This window comes from Schistocerca nitens, chromosome 8 (genome assembly GCF_023898315.1).
Source record: "Schistocerca nitens isolate TAMUIC-IGC-003100 chromosome 8, iqSchNite1.1, whole genome shotgun sequence".
Taxonomy (NCBI): domain Eukaryota; kingdom Metazoa; phylum Arthropoda; class Insecta; order Orthoptera; family Acrididae; genus Schistocerca; species Schistocerca nitens.
Window position 1 is genome coordinate 257,412,499 of NC_064621.1, and position 20,918 is coordinate 257,433,416.

The 20,918-nt window shown below is 41.4% G+C and overlaps 1 protein-coding gene and 1 pseudogene across 1 annotated transcript in view; both read left to right on the forward strand.

The window, feature by feature from the left end:
• The window catches only part of LOC126198709 (myrosinase 1-like), an 87,222-nt gene extending 74,212 nt beyond the window's left edge, over nucleotides 1-13,010 (forward strand). The window contains exon 11 of the mRNA XM_049935218.1: nucleotides 12,739-13,010. Within this exon, the coding sequence (XP_049791175.1) occupies nucleotides 12,739-12,856 (118 nt within the window). The 3' untranslated portion in view covers nucleotides 12,857-13,010. The remainder of the gene's footprint in view (nucleotides 1-12,738) is intronic.
• On the forward strand, nucleotides 6,028-6,145 carry LOC126199803 (5S ribosomal RNA; annotated as a pseudogene).
• Nucleotides 13,011-20,918: the final 7,908 nt, after the last annotated feature.

Sequence of the window (20,918 nt, forward strand, 5' to 3'; positions counted from 1 at the left end):
TGGCTTCCTAGTCCCATTATAACTATTTTTGCTACTGTTGTTATCACCGTATACTGATCTGACCACAAATCCTTGTCTTCTTTCCATTTCTCTTCACTGACCCTTACTATAACTAGATTGAGGCTTTGCATTTACCTTCCAGATTTTCTAGCTTCCCTGCGAAATTCAAGCTTCTGACATTCCACACGCTGACTCGTAGAACGTTATCCTTCAGTAGATGCTGATTATGAAAGAAAAATTAAGCGGTGGCGGATTTGAGAACCGGGACTGAGAACGTTTTGATTACGAATCAAAGAAGCTACCCCTAGACCACGGGTACTATCGTCGTCTTTAGTTTTATAAAATATTTTTTTCTAATAATTTTATTTTTATTATTTATTGTTAATTTTTTATGGTAAGCTACGAAATAGTGCAAAATTATCCTTTTCTTGTTGCTTTTTATGTCACTGAACGTGATTATTTTTATTTATGGGTCGTTATATGAAATATCCTTTCCCCAGAGTGATCAGAGACTGTTTAATCCCTTGGTGATCGTTATCTTATTTCCATAATTTATATACATTCCAGACTCTGCACAGAATAAGAAATTTACTGACTACTCTGCACCTATAGTTGATACCGTATAAACTACTAGGTTTGTCATATGTGTGTTTGAGATTAGTCACGAAAGATCGCACTTTTTATTTCTTTTAGATGTTTCAAAAATCTGATGATGCTGAGTGCATCAACTAACTAAACTATTAGAATCCTATCTGATTCTCCAGCACAGCTGGTCGGTCGGGCGGTATATTTAATTCTTTGTGCTCAAATATTTTTTCATAACATTACCTCCGCCACTTAGCTGAAAGGCGCCTAGTTTACGTGTGGGTTGTATTGAAACATGACCTTAGAAACATTTTGAAATATGAAACGTCCCCTTAGACAAATTAAGAATGACTGTGCTAGTAAACCTCTACGTTATTTGATACAAAGACAGCTGAGTAAAAGTGAACGTACTCAGACAGTTCTCTCTTTCCTTACTCTGATCATCACTAAACTGATATACAATATCTTGAGCGCAACGCAATCTGACTTTCAAAAATCCCTACAAAAGAATGGCCCTGACTAATAATAACCTATACTTTTCATGAATCACTTACCCCACAAAAATCTTCGTTACTCGAACTACTGCAATACAGCGAGCGCCAATACTGCCAGCAAAACAAAAGATTCTAACTACAGAAGGCACTAAATACGGATAGGCATTGTTAGCAAATGAAAGACTTTGATAGAGAACAAACAATTTATTTACCTTAATAATGTTCAAAAGTCATCATATATATATATCTATCAATTCATGACATCCATCTTTACAAATTTCCTTTTCTGGCGGGCTCCTTTTTCTGGAAGGCACACGTCCAGATCGTCTGCTTATAGCGACCTCTCAAAACTCTGGCATCTCTCTCTCCACGTCCACCACTGCTGGTGGCTCACCTCCAACTGCACAACGCTACGCGCTGTTAACATCCAACTGCCCAACACTACACAAGCGAATATTCCAACAATGAGCCCAACCAGCCACAGACTCCACACAGCACAGTCAGAGATCTTCGTACAGACCGCTACGTGGCGTTACCAACATAAGAACCTAAACTGCCTACTTACAGTATTCCCTCGTCCAACTTCTGGTGATCATTCGTGAAATGTCTCGTAGAATTTTCGACGTTATTTGTGATGTGATTTACGTACATTGTGAAAGGTAATGGTCCTATATCAGTTTCCTGGAGCTTCCTAGAAGTTACTCTTATGTCTGAAGCCTTCTGTCCGTTCGCAACGACATTTTGTGTTGTTTTTGCTGGAAACACTTCAACCCAATCATACTGTTCATCCGCTATTCCGCACGCCCGTATTTTGCTCACCAGGTGGCAGTATGGAAATGTATCCAAAGGATTCTTGGAGTCAAGGAATACGGTTACCACCTGGGCGCTGTAGCTACTGCTCTCTGGGTCTCGTGAACTGACAGAGTCAACTGGGGTTTACGCGAAAGCTGTTTCAAGAAACCGTGATGGTACTTATTGACGAGATTTCTGGCCTCCAGAAATGTCACAGTGCCAACGGTCTTGCCGCAGTAGCAACACCGGTTCCCGTCAAGTCACTGAAGTTGCGCAGTGTTAGGCTTGGGTAGCACTTGGATGGGTGACCGTTCACGTCCGCCGAGCGCTGTAGGCAAGCGGGGTGCACTCATCCCTTATGGGGCCAATTGAAGAGCTACTAGACTGAGAAGAAGTAGCGGCTGCGGTCACAAAAGCTCGGAGAGCGGTATGCTGGCATCATAGCCGCATCCAGTGACGTCCTCGGCTGTGGGTGAAACGGCGATCGGTGGCGGCTTTTGGGCCTTACGAGGCCTATTCGGACGGAGTTTAGAAATGTCACAGTACGTGAGCATGAAAACACTACATGCTTGTAGTTTTGTGTACGACGACCCGTCTTGGACCTGTGGTTTCTCCCAACCATCAGGAACACTTCGTTCCTGCAAAGACCTACTGTACACTGGTGTTAGAAGAGGGGCAAGTTCTTTTGCACACTCGGTGCAGCATCGTATACGTTCCCTTCATGAACGATACGTCCAAATAACGGTTGTTGATAAACTGCCATATGAGATATAATTTACATGATTTTCTCGCCTTGGTCGCTACGCGCGATGCATTTGGGAGAAATTAATGCCTTGTCCCATTCCTCTAGAATCGTTCGCTCTTAGAATTTCAGAAGGTAGCTCTCCGTGATAGAGTACACCTCTCTTGAAGCGTCTGCTTCATCGGTTTACAGACGTGAGACGTTCACGTGACATAAAGTGTTGCTATTTGTTGCATCTCCAGTATATATTCTATTAACCAATCCTCTTGAGGATCGCAGACGTACGAGCAGTACTCTACAACCGATGGAACAACTGCTATGCAAATGGCTTCTTTCCTGGTGCAACACATTTCCATATGATGTGTCCAAATGGTTCAAATGGCTCTGAGCACTATGGGACTCAACTGCTGTGGTCATAAGTCCCCTAGAACTTAGAACTACTTAAACCTAACTAACCTAAGGACAGCACACAACACCCAGCCATCACGAGGCAGAGAAAATCCCTGACCCCGCCGGGAATCGAACCCGGGAACCCGGGCGTGGAAAGCGAGAATATGATGTGTCCAATTAATTCCAGCATGACCTTTGGTTTTCCTACAACTAGTTTTAGATTGTCTTCCACTTTTCTTGCTGTGCTCAGTAATTTATCTTCTGTGGCAGAATCTAATAGTGATGGATCTCTACGTCTATTTGTGCGCAGTACGTTAAATTTATTCAAATTCAGGGGAACTATTAGTAGCTGCTTCAATGATCAGTGCTCCGGAAGTCATTTTGCATTTCGCTACACTTTTCTGGTATTGCAACCAATCTACAGACAGCAGCTACGTCGCCAATCAGCCTCTGGGAGCTTCTGATCTTATCCGCTAGGCCCTTTACTCGTACTCTGTAACGGCCCTATAACACGCATTCCTAAAAGAGATATTTTCCACTCTTCGAACGTTCTTCATAGGATTCATTCGTTCCCGAAAATCTCTGTGCCTTGTCGTGTGTGTGGGCAATAACAGCTTCACGCAACATTGAGGGTGTGGTTCTGCATGTGATGACTAGATGTTCCGTGTGTTCTCTGTTACAGTCTGCAGTAGTCGGCGTACAACTATCCTATCAACACGTCGTTGCTTACTCCTGTTATCGAGCTGTTCACGGTTTGCCCTTGACTCTGTGGCACTTGAAAAGCTATAGACGGCCAACTCTTAAGAGATGAAGAGTTCCGTGCGTCACGTTCCCATTAATTAGATATTATCAAACCGATGATATCTAGCTTCTTGTCCAATCTTCTCTCGTCTGTTTCCAGTCCTGACAACATCTCAACCACATGACATGCCCATCTGTTCCACTCTCTCCTAGAAAGCACGTAACTCTATATCTGTTTCTCATGACGGCCCTTTACTATGTAGTCTACAACCCGGATCAACAGGGTATACAAAAGGAAAGAAAACGACCAGATGACTACTCAATCCATCAAAACGACAGTTTGAACTTAGGTTTTTTTAAGTGACTTATTTGAACTCAATATGTTGAATCGTTAGGTATAACGTGTTTGTAACAATACTACGACTAATTTATCGGCATACGTGTCACATTAGGCTATCTTGTGTCATTTTCTTATGCGAACTGCATCATAGAAATTTACCGTCGAATTCGGTTTCTATTAGTCACCCGGTTGTTAACATAATCAGAAAGTAAACAACACAGTGTAGACAGATTATGAACTTCGTCAACGGTGCACATACCCCTACAACACTAAACACGATTTTGTGTCCACTAATAATACTGAGAGTGTCAAATGGGAAGAAAAGGGTGCACTAACTCATTGAAGTTGCGAATAGTTGTATGTTGAGTTCTACGGCAGCTGAAGTAATCCATTATTCAGAAATAAACCGCTTTCAGCTGTATATGATGTTTTATATTTACTGAAGTATGACCAGTTTCATGATATGAAATCACATCTTCAGCAGTACATTCGTCAGTAAAATATTAAACATTCTGTCTCAAAAGTACTACGATTACTATATCCTAGTGCTCAGGCCGTATTGCAATACAGCCAGAGCTGAGTGTTGCTAGCCTGGCAGACGTTGATCGTAGGAAAAGAACACCATGTTTGACAATGCACTATTTTCCTAAGCAGGTCGCGTGTCCGTAAATAAGCGAGATCTCCAACCTCCCACACAGCCCCTACTGGCGCCGCACAGCTCAAAGTCAGTCAGTTTCATTTCCACTCCACTACTTTGAGTTACCTTCTAGTTCTGTGAGTCACCAAGCTATGGTCACCAGGAAGCCATTTACCGAACATCTAAATCTCTCTGAAGTATTTATGTTGGACTGGGGCCCAACTGATCATTTAATTTTCATACTTTAGACTTTCCTTCCAAGTGGTCATTTAAGTTACTTTATTTGGACTTTGCATTCTACATAATTATTTGCCCTATTAGTTGAGACTCAGCAGTTACACGATCATTTAACTCTCCTAATTTGGACTTGTATCAAAAGTGCTCGCTTGATTGTGTAATTTGGAGTTTGCATCTATGTGATAATTTGGGACATTGTGTAAGTGACATTTCGGCCCTTCATGGGAGCAAACTGTATACGCTGTTTGTTAATTTTGATAGGATTGTAATTGCTAATTACGTAGCCACCTGTAGAAACAGTGGAAATTTAAGGAGTGCAATTCACTACTCATTAACAACCATCACAAAAACCATCAAGAAGTAAATATTTGGATCTACCTTAAACACGTATGTGAGTACCGTCATCTACCTATAAATTTGCTTGTACGACTTACTTCAATGACATAATAATTATTTCTGCTCATTTTTCCAAATGTCAATATAAATGGCAGTCATTTTCGAGCTTTCACCAGTGATTTAATTTGCTGTAGCAACAGATTTCAGTTGGTTCCCTATATTCCCCACCAATTGTAGAACTATTTGCTTTCCACCTTCCAACCTACCCCCGTCGCCCGACAGAGTGGCAACCTGCCGGACCTCTAGCCTTCCTCAGCTGCAGCTTGTAAATGAAGGGGCGATGTTTACCCCTAAGTTTGAACCACACATCCTGAAGTTGCTTGCAATTAACATTTGTGTAAATGGACAATCAAGCTCGAATAAATATTCGTGGAAACATTACTGATGTAGTTAACACAGGCATCTATCTAAGAGATAATTTCAAAATAACTGAAACGTTGAAGCCCTTATTAATTGAAGATATACAACATGTATCAGAATAACGACAAACGCTACTCTGATTTTCGATTTATCTATGAAAATTCTGGCTCATAACACGTAAACATGGGACGGAACTTTGCAGTACCACTGACATCACAATTCATTAGCCACTATGACTTAAAAGCTATTTTGAACTGAGCCACATAGCCAGGGTCTTAAACAACACCATTTTGTGTACATTATGTTGGAGGGGGGCAACGGCCTAGCCGCAGTGCATACACCGGTTCCCGTCAGATCACCGAAGTTAAGCGCTGATGGGCGTGGCCGGCACTTGGAAGGGTGACCACCCGGGCCGCCATGCGCTGTTGCCATTTTTCTGGGGTGCACTCAGCCTCTTGATGCCAATTGGGGAGCTACTCGACCGAACAGTAGTGGCTCCGGTCAAAGAAAACCGTCGTACCGACCGGGAGAATAGTGTGCTGACCACACGCCCCTCCTATCCGCATCCTCAGCTAAGGATGACACGGCGATCGGATGGTCCCAATGAGTCACTTGTGGCCTGATGACGGAGTTTCTTTTATGTTGGTGGGAAATACAGATATGGATGAAGCAGCGGAACGCAATGTGCTCGCCCTGTTCAGTATGAATAAATAGTATGATTTTATTAAAGAACAAGATACCTGACCTGTTGTGAAAAATGACACCATATTTTTGAAAAAGAAACTCGCTGTGTTGTTCAAATGTTCATATGTATGTGCATTCCTAAGGAACCAAACAGCTGAGGTCATCGCTCCCTAAACTTATACACTACTTAAACTAACATATGCTCCAAGAACAACAAACACACTCATATAATCGATGGACGACTCGAACCTCCGGCGGGAGGGGCAGCGCAGTCCGTGACATTTGCTTATATTGCAGTATTTCCGAAATACAAAAGCTTTAACTGAGTTGCGAAACCTGAAGCTATTGCCCCCTCTTTCTCTCACTTCCTCGCTTTCTTTCCCTTCCTACATAAATCCCTTCAGTCCCCCCCCCCCCCCCCCCCAAGAAAAAAGTCTCTCCTTCATGCACGTTAAGTAGCTCTTGTTAACACCTATACTCCAGTGTTCGTACCGCGATTGAAGTAAGGCACAGAGGACGTTCACATTACATATTTCCACATCTCAGCTACTGAATGAAACATCTTACACTTACCAAATATCACAATGCTACTTCCCCACACACATTTAACTGTCAAGACTGATATTTGAAATATGACTGTGAACGCTGAGATTAAGTGCCCCAATGGTATTTCCATGCGTAAATTGTTATAAAGCCTGTAACTGCACAAAATGCTTGTTGGTGAAAATATTATGATGGGCATGCAAGAAGTTATAGCCGACACATACGATCAGACTTCCGGATTACTGTCAGCTCCTGGTAGAATGTAATTAATTTTTAACTTATGGCATGATTTTGTAATCTCATATTAATTTCCACAATGCCAATTCCTGTCTGAATTGTTCTATAACAGTACACATCCAGCAAGCTAAGTAACTAGGTAACATTTCATCCCAGGTCTGAATGAGAGTGCCTGTATATGGACCATTTCACAGACAAGAAGGTAATGCATCATGTTCTACAACAGAGAAATATAAATGGATCTTAAATCTACGTGCATTGATGTTCCACTGGTATTCAACAAACCAACAACACGTCTTTCGACACTTCAGCACAACACATCGTTTAAAAATATTGCACTTTTGACGATGTGGTGAATATTGGCACTTCGATCGTAGGCAACTTGAGACAATGTTACACATGGTATAAAGATCATACTATGAACACCTGACTTTTCTAAGATTTTACATAATGCATCACGTCACCAAGCATGAATTTAGGGAGGAAGAAGGTAATGCGTCATGTTCTGGCCTCGAAAATTATAGTCAATCATATTGGCGGGCTAGGATTGCTTCTTGTTAGATTTTATTTTGCCTGCTAAAGGTTAAGAACAAAAAGCTGGGCAACTGAGGACAGGACTTATGGTCTGAAGGTTTCATACTAAATTATGAATAATAAACTTCTTGTGGCTCAGTGGCTTGGTGCGAGTCTTTCTATTGGGCTCTTCTTTGGCGACTTGCGTGTTATTAATCTATCGCAGTTATCTAGCTAAGGTAATGGGACATGCAGTGTAACGTCGAATCTGAACCACGTGTTGTTTGTGGTGACTCCTCACATTGTTGAGAAGTGAAGGCTAAGTTAAAACTCAGATTGAAAAATTCGTAGTCCTACCACAACCAGATCCTGCGACCTCTTGTTTTCCTGGCGCACACTTTACTCCTAGACCATCAGGATTGACATGTAGAACGATAGGTTTTGCAAGTGACTTTTTGGGTATAAAGCAATGCGGCATATATGGCCATATATTTGACTGTATTTACTTATAATCTTAAATTATTTACATGACTAATTAACCATAGACTTCAGCACTTGATATAAATTTCAAAGTGATACCTCTGCGGCTTTTGATGTTACCCAATATTCGTCCTACCGGAAATTCTTATCCTCTCATCACTTCACTAATCCCCACTTTATCTAAGTAGGGTATTTGCATTTGTCTTTCCAGACGTCCTAGATACCCTACCACGTTCAGACTTCCAAGTCCCGCCTTTAGAAACGTATCCATTTCACAGGTACACCTCCCGCTGGTCAGTCGTCTCCCGGAGATACGAATGGTGAACTACGGAATATTTCACCAATGGAGAAATCATCACGGTAATTGTGCATCTTCATGTTTTCGCGGCGTAAAGACTGTTCCATAAAATTTCGAGCGTGCAGGCGCATAAATTTAGCTTCTTCTTCTAATATTTCGGCTGAATACCGTCCAGCCATCTTCAGAGTGATCCGAGGTGACTAACGCTCCAGCACTTGTTCCGTCCTTTTGATCTCGAGGAACGAACCACTGCGACTGTGGCCAAAAATGAACATTATACTGAGTGACATTTCATACCAGAAGAACAGTGAAGACTCCAACCAGGTGGTAAGGAAGACTGCTTTGCTACTGAACGCCTCTCCCCTTCCACCAGAAGTTGTACGAAGATTGCAACCAAGTGGTACCGTTCCTCCAAGGCGTTCTGGACTTCCAAAGATCCACAAGACTGGTGGTCCTCTACGTCCGATAGTGAGTAGCATGGGGTCTTCAACCTATGACTGTGCCAAACACTTAGCGTCGTTATTAAGTCCTCTGGTGGGAAAATGCGCTCAACACATAAATGACTCTGTGGACTTCACTGACAAACTGAAATCACTCAAACTGGACAATTTTGACATGTTAGTCGGTTTCGATGTAGTGTCGTTGTTCACAAAGGTTCCTCTTTCGGAATCATTGTCTCTCAGTGGAAATACTTTCGATAAAAATATTTCAGCTTTATTCAAACATATTTTGACCTCGACATATTTATTATTCAATAACAAATTTTATGAACAGACTGACGTTGTCGCCATGGGTAGTACTTTGTCGCCCTTGGTGGCCAACTTTTTTATGGAAGACCTCAAGAAGAAAGCGCTGGAATCTTCTATCTTGAAACCCACAGTGTTTTGGAGGTATGTTCATGACACGTTTGTAGTGCGGCCCCAGGGTGAAGAAAAGCTAAAAGAATTTTTTAATCATCTGAATTCTATCCATAGACAAATTCAGTTCACGATGGAAATCGGAAAAGGAGGATGCCTTCCATTTTTGGACGTGTTGGTACGGCGCAAAGCTGATGGCACTTTAGGATATGCAGTGTACCGAAAACGGACCCATACGGATTTATATTTACGTACAAATAGCTGCCACCGTCTTCCGCAGACGGGAGTATACTCGAAACTCTAGTAGACATAGCACACGTCATTGCTGACGAGAGCAGTCTGGAGGACGAGCTCCTACACCTGAGAAGAGTTTTTTAAGCCAACGGGTACTGCCCACAACAGATATGTAAGTAACTGTAAATTAAATCAACACTGGGCACAAGAAAAGTGGAAGAAGACACTGAATTTTGAAATCCATGGCTTTTATGCCATATGTGGAAGCCTTTCCTCAAAAATATGACGGATGCTCAGGAAACACAAAGCGAAAGTGATTTTTCGCCATCCACCAAAGTCTGCTGCACTGCTGGGTTCCGCTAAACATGATTTGGTGTTTAGGAATCCTGGGGTTTATAAGATCCCCTGTGAGTGCGGCCGTTCATACGTCGGACAGACGACACGTACAGTCCAGGAGAGATGTACAGAGCACCGCAGGTACACCTGTCTCATACAACCTAATAAATCTGCGCTGGAGGAGCACTGTATTGACACTGCGCACTCTATGGTGTACTATAATGTCGAAATTTTAACCTCGACTTCACCTTTCTGTGACTCAGTAGTGAATGAAGCAACTGAAATTCGGTTGGCGACGAATTTAATTAATAGAGATAGCGGCTTCAGCTTGGACAAATCATGCAATAGGGCAATTGATGTATTTAAATCACAAAGACATCGCGACGGTGTAGCTCTCCGTGACACATCGATATCACCTTGTGGATCGACTGCGCAGCCATAGATTTAATTTCCACGCATATGTTACACCTCGTTGCCGCCTATCAACGTCTCTTGCGCCTTGTGTATCTTTGGCTGCATGCGCAGTGATGCGGTCAGCGGGTTTATAAGGACAGAACAAATGCTGCAGCTTTAGTCACCTAACCTCACTCCGAAGATGGCTAGGCGATATTCAGCTGAAATATTAAAAGAAGAAGCTGAATTTGGCGGCTGCACGCCCGAAATTTTATGGATCAATAACGATAATTTATCAATCTCAAGCCACGTGTCTTGTGGATACAAAAAGAGTGTCTTCAAAGCAGTGGTTTCCATTGCCTTTTGCATCCTCATGAGGGCAAGAGATTGCCCTGAAAGTCTGTGCGCCCTTCCACCTCGTCTGACAAGGCCGTGGGCAGTATGTGGGTATATCCTCCTATGGGGAGTCTTTGGCTGCCGTTTCTGACAGTTTTATTCAAAATTAAAGCTTTGCCTGGTTTCTAATCCAGGACAAAGGGTAATTAGGTTACAAGTGAAGACAGTACGCCTACACCAGGTCATTGTTTGAGAAGTGATTGACTGTGTTACGTTTTGGTAGTACGATAACTGCAGATGGTCCACAAGAAGGGCATTTCAAAACCAGTCACCATAAGAGTTACGGTGTCATGCTATTAAAGCATAGTGTGTTCACGAGAAGAGTCGTACCTCCATAACAGTGAATGGGAAATCTTACTAGAATAAGTCTCCACAAGAATAAACCGAAGCTGAGCTACAGCGATAACAAACGAGGGTTCTTCTATTTTCTTAGGTTTACTCCTAAGGAAATGACCAAAAACTATTTATATTTTTTCCGAAGTGCCCCGTTATCATACAAGAAAACTTATCAAAGAAAGGAACTGTGTCTTATCAGGCAGGAAAAAGAAATTAAAATGAGTCAACTTACCCCAAAAGAGATAGCCTTGATTTCCTGAATAAAACGAAAATATTAATTCAAATAGCACATTGCGTAAATCAAGGGGTTGCCAGAAGGAAGTCCTAAGCCTTAATTTACAAAGAATTATAGTGATAACCATACCAGTTGTGTTTTAGAATGTACCAAAAGCCGGTTAATAGTAGCCTTGTCTATGTAGCTAGGAAACGGTATATTATTCAACTGTAAAAACTATCCAATTTTATAATCTGTTCTGTATCAGCGTATTGATGGTTATGTTTTGGAATTGAACCAAACATAAGGCATGCAATACCAGAAAAATTTCTAGGCGCCTTGCCACAGTTCAAACAGTTCTCCCACCCCCGTCGGAGGTTCGAACCCTCCCTCAGGCATGGGTCTGAGTTAGATTAAGTAGTGTAAGCCTACGGACTGATAACCTTAGCTGTTTGGTCGCGTAGGAACCTACCTCCATATTCTCTTGCGGGTTATCGCTTTCCTTAAACTGCCTTTGGTTAATAAGGAAAGCTCGAAATCTGAATAAATTTCTCCTGAATACCATGGAATCTTGATGTACGCTAACGGAAAATGAGTTTAATGCAAGCCTAAGGAGCAAATATTGTATTTCAACTTCCTTCCTACCTTTTTTACACACCTTGTTAATTACTACTGACGCGTCTCCAAAAGATTCCCCTAGCTCTGAAGCATTGTGGCTGACATACAACGCGTGGAGTATCGGAGGGAAGGGGCATAATTTTATTTCGGCGTTTCACAGTGTCTGTAAATTGGTCGAAATTAATGTTGCAGTGCAGCCGTAAGTCCAACCCGGATACCTGTCAGATTCTTGTACAGTCTGAAGTTGCGCTCGATCTACAATTAACTAGTCTTTTAAGACGTGGCTGTTAACTCAACCACTTCTTCTAAGGTATTCTTTGCACATTTACTACTGGTCTAATGGTTCTGTCTCTTGGCATATCGCAGTATCCCTACCGAAATGAATTTGCATTAAACTCTTCAAGGATTTAGGCATGATAACAGAATCATACTGCGACACGCCCAGTAATAAATATTACCACTCAAACTCTGATGCACGCATCGTAGATATTACATTCAGAAAAATTTCTGTTTGCAATCTGCATGACAGTGTGGGATTCAGTGTGGACCCACATACACTCGTATAAATCTGTTTAACAAGTTATCTGCAATAGTAACGAAAGAAATTTTAAGCCCAAGATGTTACTAAACTGAAGTGTAAGCACTCGTTATTAGTCACTCCTGCCTAGTGTTTGAATGTGTGAAATATGTAAACACAAACCCGAGGTTGATAACGATCCCTACACTAGATAGTTTTCAATCAGTAAAACATACTTAGTTTTGATAGCTGCTGGTCTGTGTAAATGTACTCATATTCTCACGCAATGTTAGTGATAGCACATATCAGGTATGCATCTATGGATCGTGACATTTGTTTAAGTGAACACTTTCTTGTTTACTATGCAGACGTAAGACTGGGCTGTACGAGGTGGATTTCAGCAGTCCAAACAGGACAAGGACGCCCAAGGCATCGGCCTTCTTCATGGCAGAAGTTTTTAGCAGCAAGCAGCTGCCCGACCCGTAAAACCTGTAGGAGGTTCCGCGCTCGCAACGCGAGACTTATAAGCCATTATGTCCATGGACTGTTTAATATGGTCTCTTGTCAAATACAGTACTGTTATATGAAGAAATAAATTGGATTGTCAGCAAATATTGAACATATATATTTCCAAGCACTGTCTATGTAAATAAATTTCTGCAAATGAGCAGTTGTACCTTGCAGTTTCGGACATGGCTGTCTCTCAGCAACCATATCTACGTTTTAATGGAGAAATGACACAGCCAACCCGTCTGAGGTTCTTCATTACAAGGTATACATACTAATCGCTGGAACACTTAATTTTTAATTTTTTACTGGACCATGTATACTCGTAATTTTGACTACTGCCCACTCTCAATCTAACTTCACAGTTGTTAAAATTTCATTTAGATGAAGACATCGTTAGAGGTGACGAAACCTACGTTAATATTTTAAAAATTATTTGCAACCTGTTGGCTGTGTCATTTCTCCGCTGAAATGTACTTTGATCTCTTTCTTCCTTCCACTTTCCTAGCTGCGGCATGGAGTATCAAGAGCTGACAAAAGCAGCACCCCACTTGAAATATAAAATTGGGCAAAAGAGGTAAAATGTTTAACCACTCGCAGAGTGGTTACGTGCAGAAAATAATTACACACAGTTTAACTTGCACTTATTTTTTCACACTCTTACAAAAATCGTAATGTATAAAAAAATATGGAAACACGGCGAAGAACGCATACTTGAGTATAAATGCAGATGTTAGCCAAGCCTTCCGGTTTTCCTGTTCTATTTGACCATGAAAGGCAGCTGTGCAACGTCCTCAATACGTTGCATGTGTCTGTCGGGGTCCAACCAGTGTTGTGTACAGTGTTGCGACTGCATTATGTTTCAGCAAGCTGAATCCAGACATGGACAAACTATCTGTGCTCATATGGTAGGTGTTTCTGTAAGGAAGGTAGACTGAAGGTTTATTTCGCATACAAGAGGCCCAGGAAAACGTCGTCCGCTAAGACACAACGCGGTCGAAAATGTGTGTTGAGTGATCGTGATAGGCAGTTGGTGAAGAGGATTGTGAAGAAAAATCAGAGATGACAGCTGTGTAAGACACGGTAGAACTAAATGTCGCACACTCGAACCTAGAAAGCAGCACAACAACACGAAGGGCACTCCATAACCAAGGAATTCCAGGGCGTGCTGGAATTCCAAAACCATTCATCACCTATGCAAATGCCCACAAGAGGAAAATGTGGTGGCGAAGCAATAAAACGGGGACTATGGAGCAATAGAAGAAAGTCATTTGGTCGCTTGAGTCTTATCTGACACTGTTTCCAAACTCTAACCGAGATTACGTGAAACATAGGACGTGTTCGTGAGGATTTCGGCAGACATATCGTCGTGTTCCAAGGGATTTGTGCGTACTTACCAAGATTGCATCAGTGACAAGGATTACGTTACCATTTTAACTGATTCGGTTAATTCCACAGTACAATGCTAGTTCCCAATAGCTGATGGTTCCAAGACAACAGGGCTCCTTTTCACACAGCTTTCATCATACACAACTAGTTTTGTGAGAAAGACAATGAATTGTCGCATCTCCCCTAGGTACGACAGTCACAAATTCTCAATAATATTGAGTCTGTTGGTCTACTTTCGTGAGAAGGATGGGTGATCATTATCCTCTTCCATCATCATTACCTGATCTGGACACTACGTTGCAGGACGAATGGTATAAAATACCCGTGAAAATCATTCAGTACCTATTTTCATCCATTCCGAGACCGTATTGACCATAGTAATGTGTTTTGTTTTCGATATTTCCATTTTGTGTGGGTTGGCTCGTGGAGTAAATGTCCGACAGGTAACGAGAGGTAACTGGCTGAAAATATGATATTTACAGAAAAATTCGTTTTATGAGCAGAACAAATTTCATTAAAACACATGATTAAACAGACCTAAGTTTATTACATTAACATTACCAACGATTGTAGGAAAATTTTAGTATATTGCTACAAATATTAGCACATCTAAAACGCTGCTGATTTTTACACTTGATGCGTAATACCTCTGTCCACAGAAATCTCACAGCTCTAACAGGAACATATGGGTGTCTTATGTTTATTGGCAGAAGCACACCAACTACCAGGAAGGCGTACCAATTCGCCATCTTCACCTCAACCCGCATAGGCCACCAAGTCTCCACCAGCTGTTAACTTTACCACGTCTATCACAGAAACGACGATGATTCATGAACAGATGCAACATTCTGCTAGACTGAGGTTAAGAGCGCCAATCAGTCACATGGGCAGTAACACAGTCTCGAAACTTTTGAGACTGCTTTTTAAAAAAATGCTTATATTAACTTCTGGTTTCTCTGCTGAGCCAAACTCGTGACTTTAATCAGCTACTATTTCTCTCTTCTGTTAATTTTAACTATTAGTGAACTACTCTGATTAGGTCTGTCATCTGATTTTGTGAGACAGTATTTGGTATGTAGCGACTGCTAGCTTACTACTGGAAGGACTGGTAGGCGTCCTTGCTGCACTCGGAAACCTACCTGCATCGAAATGATGGCTTTTAGAAAGGCCATTTCTAAGAATGTACACTACCTTTGATCTGAAAGTGGCACTGTTGACTGCTGGTGTCATCACCCAACTCAGCAGAAAGAATAAAACACGCAGGTTACCTTCCACTTGGAAAGCGGTTGCACTCAGCGACTGTTATATTGACTTGTAAATCATAGATTGCAGCAATCACTCGTCCATTTTAAATTTTATTATGCAGCTCTCGATTTCGGCTAGAAGCTAGCCATTCTCAATGCTAAGAACACAAGAAGTACATAGTCAGATCACGTCATAAGAAGTTACCAAGTAACTGCCTAACTCATATGGTTTGTATATTAAACACCACTCTTATTTTCGCTCAAAGGTTGTAAGTCCCTGTTGTCGGTCTTCACCCGCAGTTAAATGAATACTACTGTTTCCAGAAGGCAGGCTGTATGGAGAACAAATCGGTTGGTTACATGGCGCCATCTACATGACCTATGTTCATAAAATTAAAGGGAAGTAAAACACTTCAAATTTGCATGAGAATCACATAAAATGAAACATGAGTAAAATTCTTTATTTTTTTCATTATTGTTATTTCACTCCCCAAAGGGGATGGGCTGGCAGCGGCACAATACGCCGCTCTTCAGCCAACAGGTTACAGAAAAAACATAGTCAAATGAGAAAAGAACACATAAGATAGAATGGTATAAAGTGATGAATAAACAATAACAAAAATAGATGATCGTAAATGATAGATTTAAAAACAACATAGATGAGAGCCACACACACATGTGGAGAATGAACACTGTGAGTCGACACGAAAACAAAGAAAATCCCACAGTGGGAACACAAATGAAAGGTGCTGACAACACTGTTGGTGCTGGTGGAATGTAGCACTGTACACGACAGAGAAGAAACATTGACACCACACCGAAAAACGTTAAAAATAACTGCACCGAAGGGGACCTACCACTGGGTGAAGGGAGGAGGGGGGAAGAAGAGGGAAGGGGAGAGACAGTGGGGGGAAACCAGGAAGGGATTAGGAGGGGGCAGGGGGGGGTGAAAAGGAGAAAAAAGTGTTTGTAAAGGAAAAAGAAGGAAGAAGGGAAGGGGGAGAGGGAGGGAGAGAGGGAAACCTGAGGAAGGGGTAGTCGAAGAAGGAGGGATTAGATTCGGTAGGAGGGGTAGATGGAAAGCATGAGGACATCATCCAGGACAGGGAGTTGGCAGAAGCCACCTTGGCAAGGGTATGGAGTGTGGGGAGATGGAGACTAGGTGGGACACTGTGGTACAGATGCGGCAGCAGGCTAGGGTGGGAGAGGATGGGGGAAACCAACGGATTGGGGGTGGGGGGGAACCAGTTTGTGGGAGATGTATAGGATCCACATTCGTTCAAGGAACATGAGGAGATGGGGGAAGGGAATCAGATCATAAAGGATCCACATGGGGGACGGGACATGGATGCAATAAGCATGGCGGAGTGCATGGCGCTCCAGGATTTAGAGGGATTTGTAGTAAGTGGGTGAGCATAACATAGGATTGGGCAGATGAGGGACTAATAGGTATGTAGGATAGTAGAAGGTTCTAGTCCCCATGTTCGACCAAAGAGGAGTTTGAGGAGACAGAGACCATTCCATGCCTTTGCTTGGACTGTGAGGATATGGCCGGCCGAAGTGGCCGTGCGGTTAAAGGCGCTGCAGTCTGGAACCGCAAGACCGCTACGGTCGCAGGTTCGAATCCTGCCTCGGGCATGGATGTTTGTGATGTCCTTAGGTTAGTTAGGTTTAACTAGTTCTAAGTTCTAGGGGACTAATGACCTCAGCAGTTGAGTCCCATAGTGCTCAGAGCCATTTGAACCATTTTGTGAGGATATGGGGGCCCAGGAAAGATTGCACTCGAGGGTGATGCAAAGGTGCGTGAGGGTGGGAGTGAGGGCAATGGGACAGCCATAGATGGTAAGGTAGAAATGTAGGAGGCGGAAGGACGGGGGTGCTGTGGCCTATGATGATTGTCTGGGTCTTGGAGGGATTGATCTTAAGGAGCCATTTGTTGCACCAGGCAGTGATCAGGTCGAGGTAGGACTGGAAGAGGCGCTGGGAAAGTGGGAGGGAGGGGGAAAGAGCAAGAAAGGCTGTGTCCTCTGCATATTGCAGGAGATGGACAGGCGGTGGGGGCCATGGTATGTCTGCTGTGTATAAGAGGTAGAGGAGGGGGCAAAGGATGGAGCCTTGGGGTACGCCTGTGGAGGGGTAGAAAATGTAAGAGTTGTGGATGGTAACATACGAGGGGCGGTGAGAGGGGAAGGAGGCTATCAGGCGAATATAGTTGGTGTGGAGGGTGTAAGTCTGGAGTTTGAAGAGGAGGCCAGGATGCCATACACAGTCGTAGACGCATTCAAGGTCAAGGGACAGAAAGATAGCGGAGCGACGGGAATTGAGGTGAGTGGAGAGGAGGTGTGTCAGGTGGAGGAGCAGATATCAGCAGAGAAGGACGGTCGGAAACCACATTGGGTCAAGGGAAGAAGGCAGTGCTGGTGGAGGTGGTGGTGAATGCGACAGGTAAGGATGGACTCCAGGAAATTGTTGAAGATCGATGTGAGACTAATAGGGCGATAGGAGGAGTCAGAAGGGGGTTTAGCAGGATTGGGAAACATAAGGATCCTGGAAGTCTTCCACAGGATGTAAAATTCTTTACGTTGTAGCCTGACATATTTCATATTTGCCAGGAAGTAATAAAATTTCCATGTCCACTCCTTGTGAGTCCGTTATTATTATTAAAATACATAAATTACGTCAGATGGTAAAACTTTTTAAATTCTTTACAAATTTGTAAGACACAAGAAGACATGTGCTCTATACACCTGTTAGTTGATATGGCTTAAATATTTTTATCTTTATATTATATCTCCCTTTATTTAAAAATAATAAGTATATTGTTCATCATATCTACTAAATAGTTCATAGATGGCGCCAAATCTTATTCAGATGCATGCTTGGTGCAATTTGGCAATTCTGCTATAGATATAGAGGGTAAATGCAAAACAACCAATACACTGAGTTGCTGTTAATAATACCCTATATGCATCTAAGCTAACGTATCATGGAAGAAGTACTGTTGGTTCAGAATTATAATCATTGTACTCATACAGTACTATGCAAATGGCTGCTACATATTGGCAAGATGGCAGGTGTTACCTCGTTCCCCCTGGGTCATCTTACGTTTTGTTGTAGCTAAATGTGCAGCCATATTCGATTTCTCCATGGTATCTCTTCTTCCCAATGCGACGTGTTTCCAAAACTTGATTTCCAGCCTCCTTCCTGCTTGGCCAACGTAACAGGCCCTACTGTCTGGGCAATCAGTTTTCTAAACTCCAGAAACATGAAATATTTTTTTACCTCTACAGAGTGTTTCAAAATACATCCTAAACTATTTTTGGTACCAAAAGACACTATCATATTGTACTTTCTAAGGATAGTTGTAATTCTAGTGCTTATTTTTCCATAGTAAGGTAAGCTGACAAACTTAGTAAGTTCTTTAGAAGCAGTATTATTATTGGACAGCGTCATCCTGTTTTTGTATTTATTAGCTATGTTCTTATATATAGTACCTACAAAGTCATATGGATAGTTATTTACTTTTGCAATGTGCCTTATTGTTGCCATTTTCTCATTGTGTTCGTCTTTTGATAACATAATTTTAACCATCCGATTGATAGCAAAATTGAAAAACGCTTTTTATGTTGAACTGGGTGGTCTGAAGTAAAATCCACAATGGAATCAGTACAAGTCTCTTTACGAAATATACCAAATGTGTGCTTGCCATATTCATTTCGAATTGATAGATCAAGAAAATTAATAGATTTATTAATTTCAGTCTCACAAGTAAATGTAATTGTTTGATGCAGATTATAAAATTTGGCTACTATGGTGCTGATGATATCATCATTACCCTGCATTAGCAGCAGTGTGTCATCTATGTACCTAAAGTAGTAGACAATTTTGTCCACTAACAAACCATTTTCAGAGAAGAATCTGTTTTCTAGATAATTAATAAAGATGCCTCCAAGCATTGCCGATATTGAGCTCCCCATACTGAGACCATCTTGTTGGAAATAAATGTCCCCATTAAATTTAAAGTAGTTGAACTTCAAAATTATGGTAATTATCCCAATGAATTCATCTACTTTGCTCATAGAAAGCCTGTTTTCTTCCGTTAAATTGCGCTGAATGACTTGCACGGTTTTGTCAATAGGTGTATTTGTGTATAAGTTGACGAAATCTAGAGAAACAAATTTCATCAGTTATTGGTATTTTTCTAATTTCATGGGTAAGTTCGAGATTATTTTTATTGGGAAATTGTTTATAGAATTTATAATGAGTTTTAAGAAACATCAGGTTTTGCCAGCTACCTTATGGAAAGGACTACTACTACCACCTACCACCGGGAGTATCGGATAGCCTTGTTTGTGTACCTTTATTTGTGCTCTAAGTGTGGGTGCTATGGGGTTCATAACTTTTAGCCTCGGTGCCTCCCTTGGAGATATTACCTCGCTGCAAGTTTTTAAGTGATCTATCAATCTCTTCTGAGCTTTGGCTGTTACATCCTTATCGAGCTTCTTAACCTTATTATCTTCAATGAATTTTAAAATTTTGGCAATATAGACTTCTTTAGCAACAATCACAATTGTTCCCCCTTTGTCTGCCTTAGTTACTATGGCGTCATCTTCCGAAAGTTTCAAATTAATATTTTCAATGACTCTCTTCTGTATTATAGAAATGGGAACAGGTTTATTAACCTCATAAGTAATAATCTTGTTAATCGCTAAACAAATCTTATTCTGATCAAGTTTTGGTATTCTCAGTGAGTCAGTCGCATACTTAGCTTGGACTAGCGTGTCTTTTATAGCCTTACGATCCACTTTCTTATTTATGTTATACTTCATACCCTTATTAAGCATGTCGGTTTCACTCTGATCAAAAACAGTGTTCATCAAATTGAACAATCTTGGGAAGAAGTTAAAATCTGACATGCATTCGTTATTAGTAGCTGTTACCCTACTTTCTAAATTCACAATTTTATTATGATGTCTTTCCTTTACTTCATATATTACGTTATCCACTATGTTCCTCAAACCATGTATCACTGAATCAAAAGCTACAAGTGAAAGTACACTAGCGAGTTCAAAATGTAATCCATATAAACTATCAAGCATTGTTCTAGTTTTGAGAAAACTGAAGTCATGGTTCTCAAAGTTTCAGAATTCTCTTGAGATTCAAAATTGTAATCACTAAATATTTATGAATATTAGACATAAAAATACTTTCTATCGTTTTGTGTTCACACATTGGAGTAAACGTTTAATGTAAATGATCGGTTTTAAATCAGAATTCGTAAATGTCTATATTACTTCTACCATATTTCTTCCAGAATACTGTGAGTCAAGAAAAGAATGTGATTTATGTTTTCAGTACAATGCTTTATTGCTGGTTTTATCAGTTCATTTATCATAAATTTTCTATTT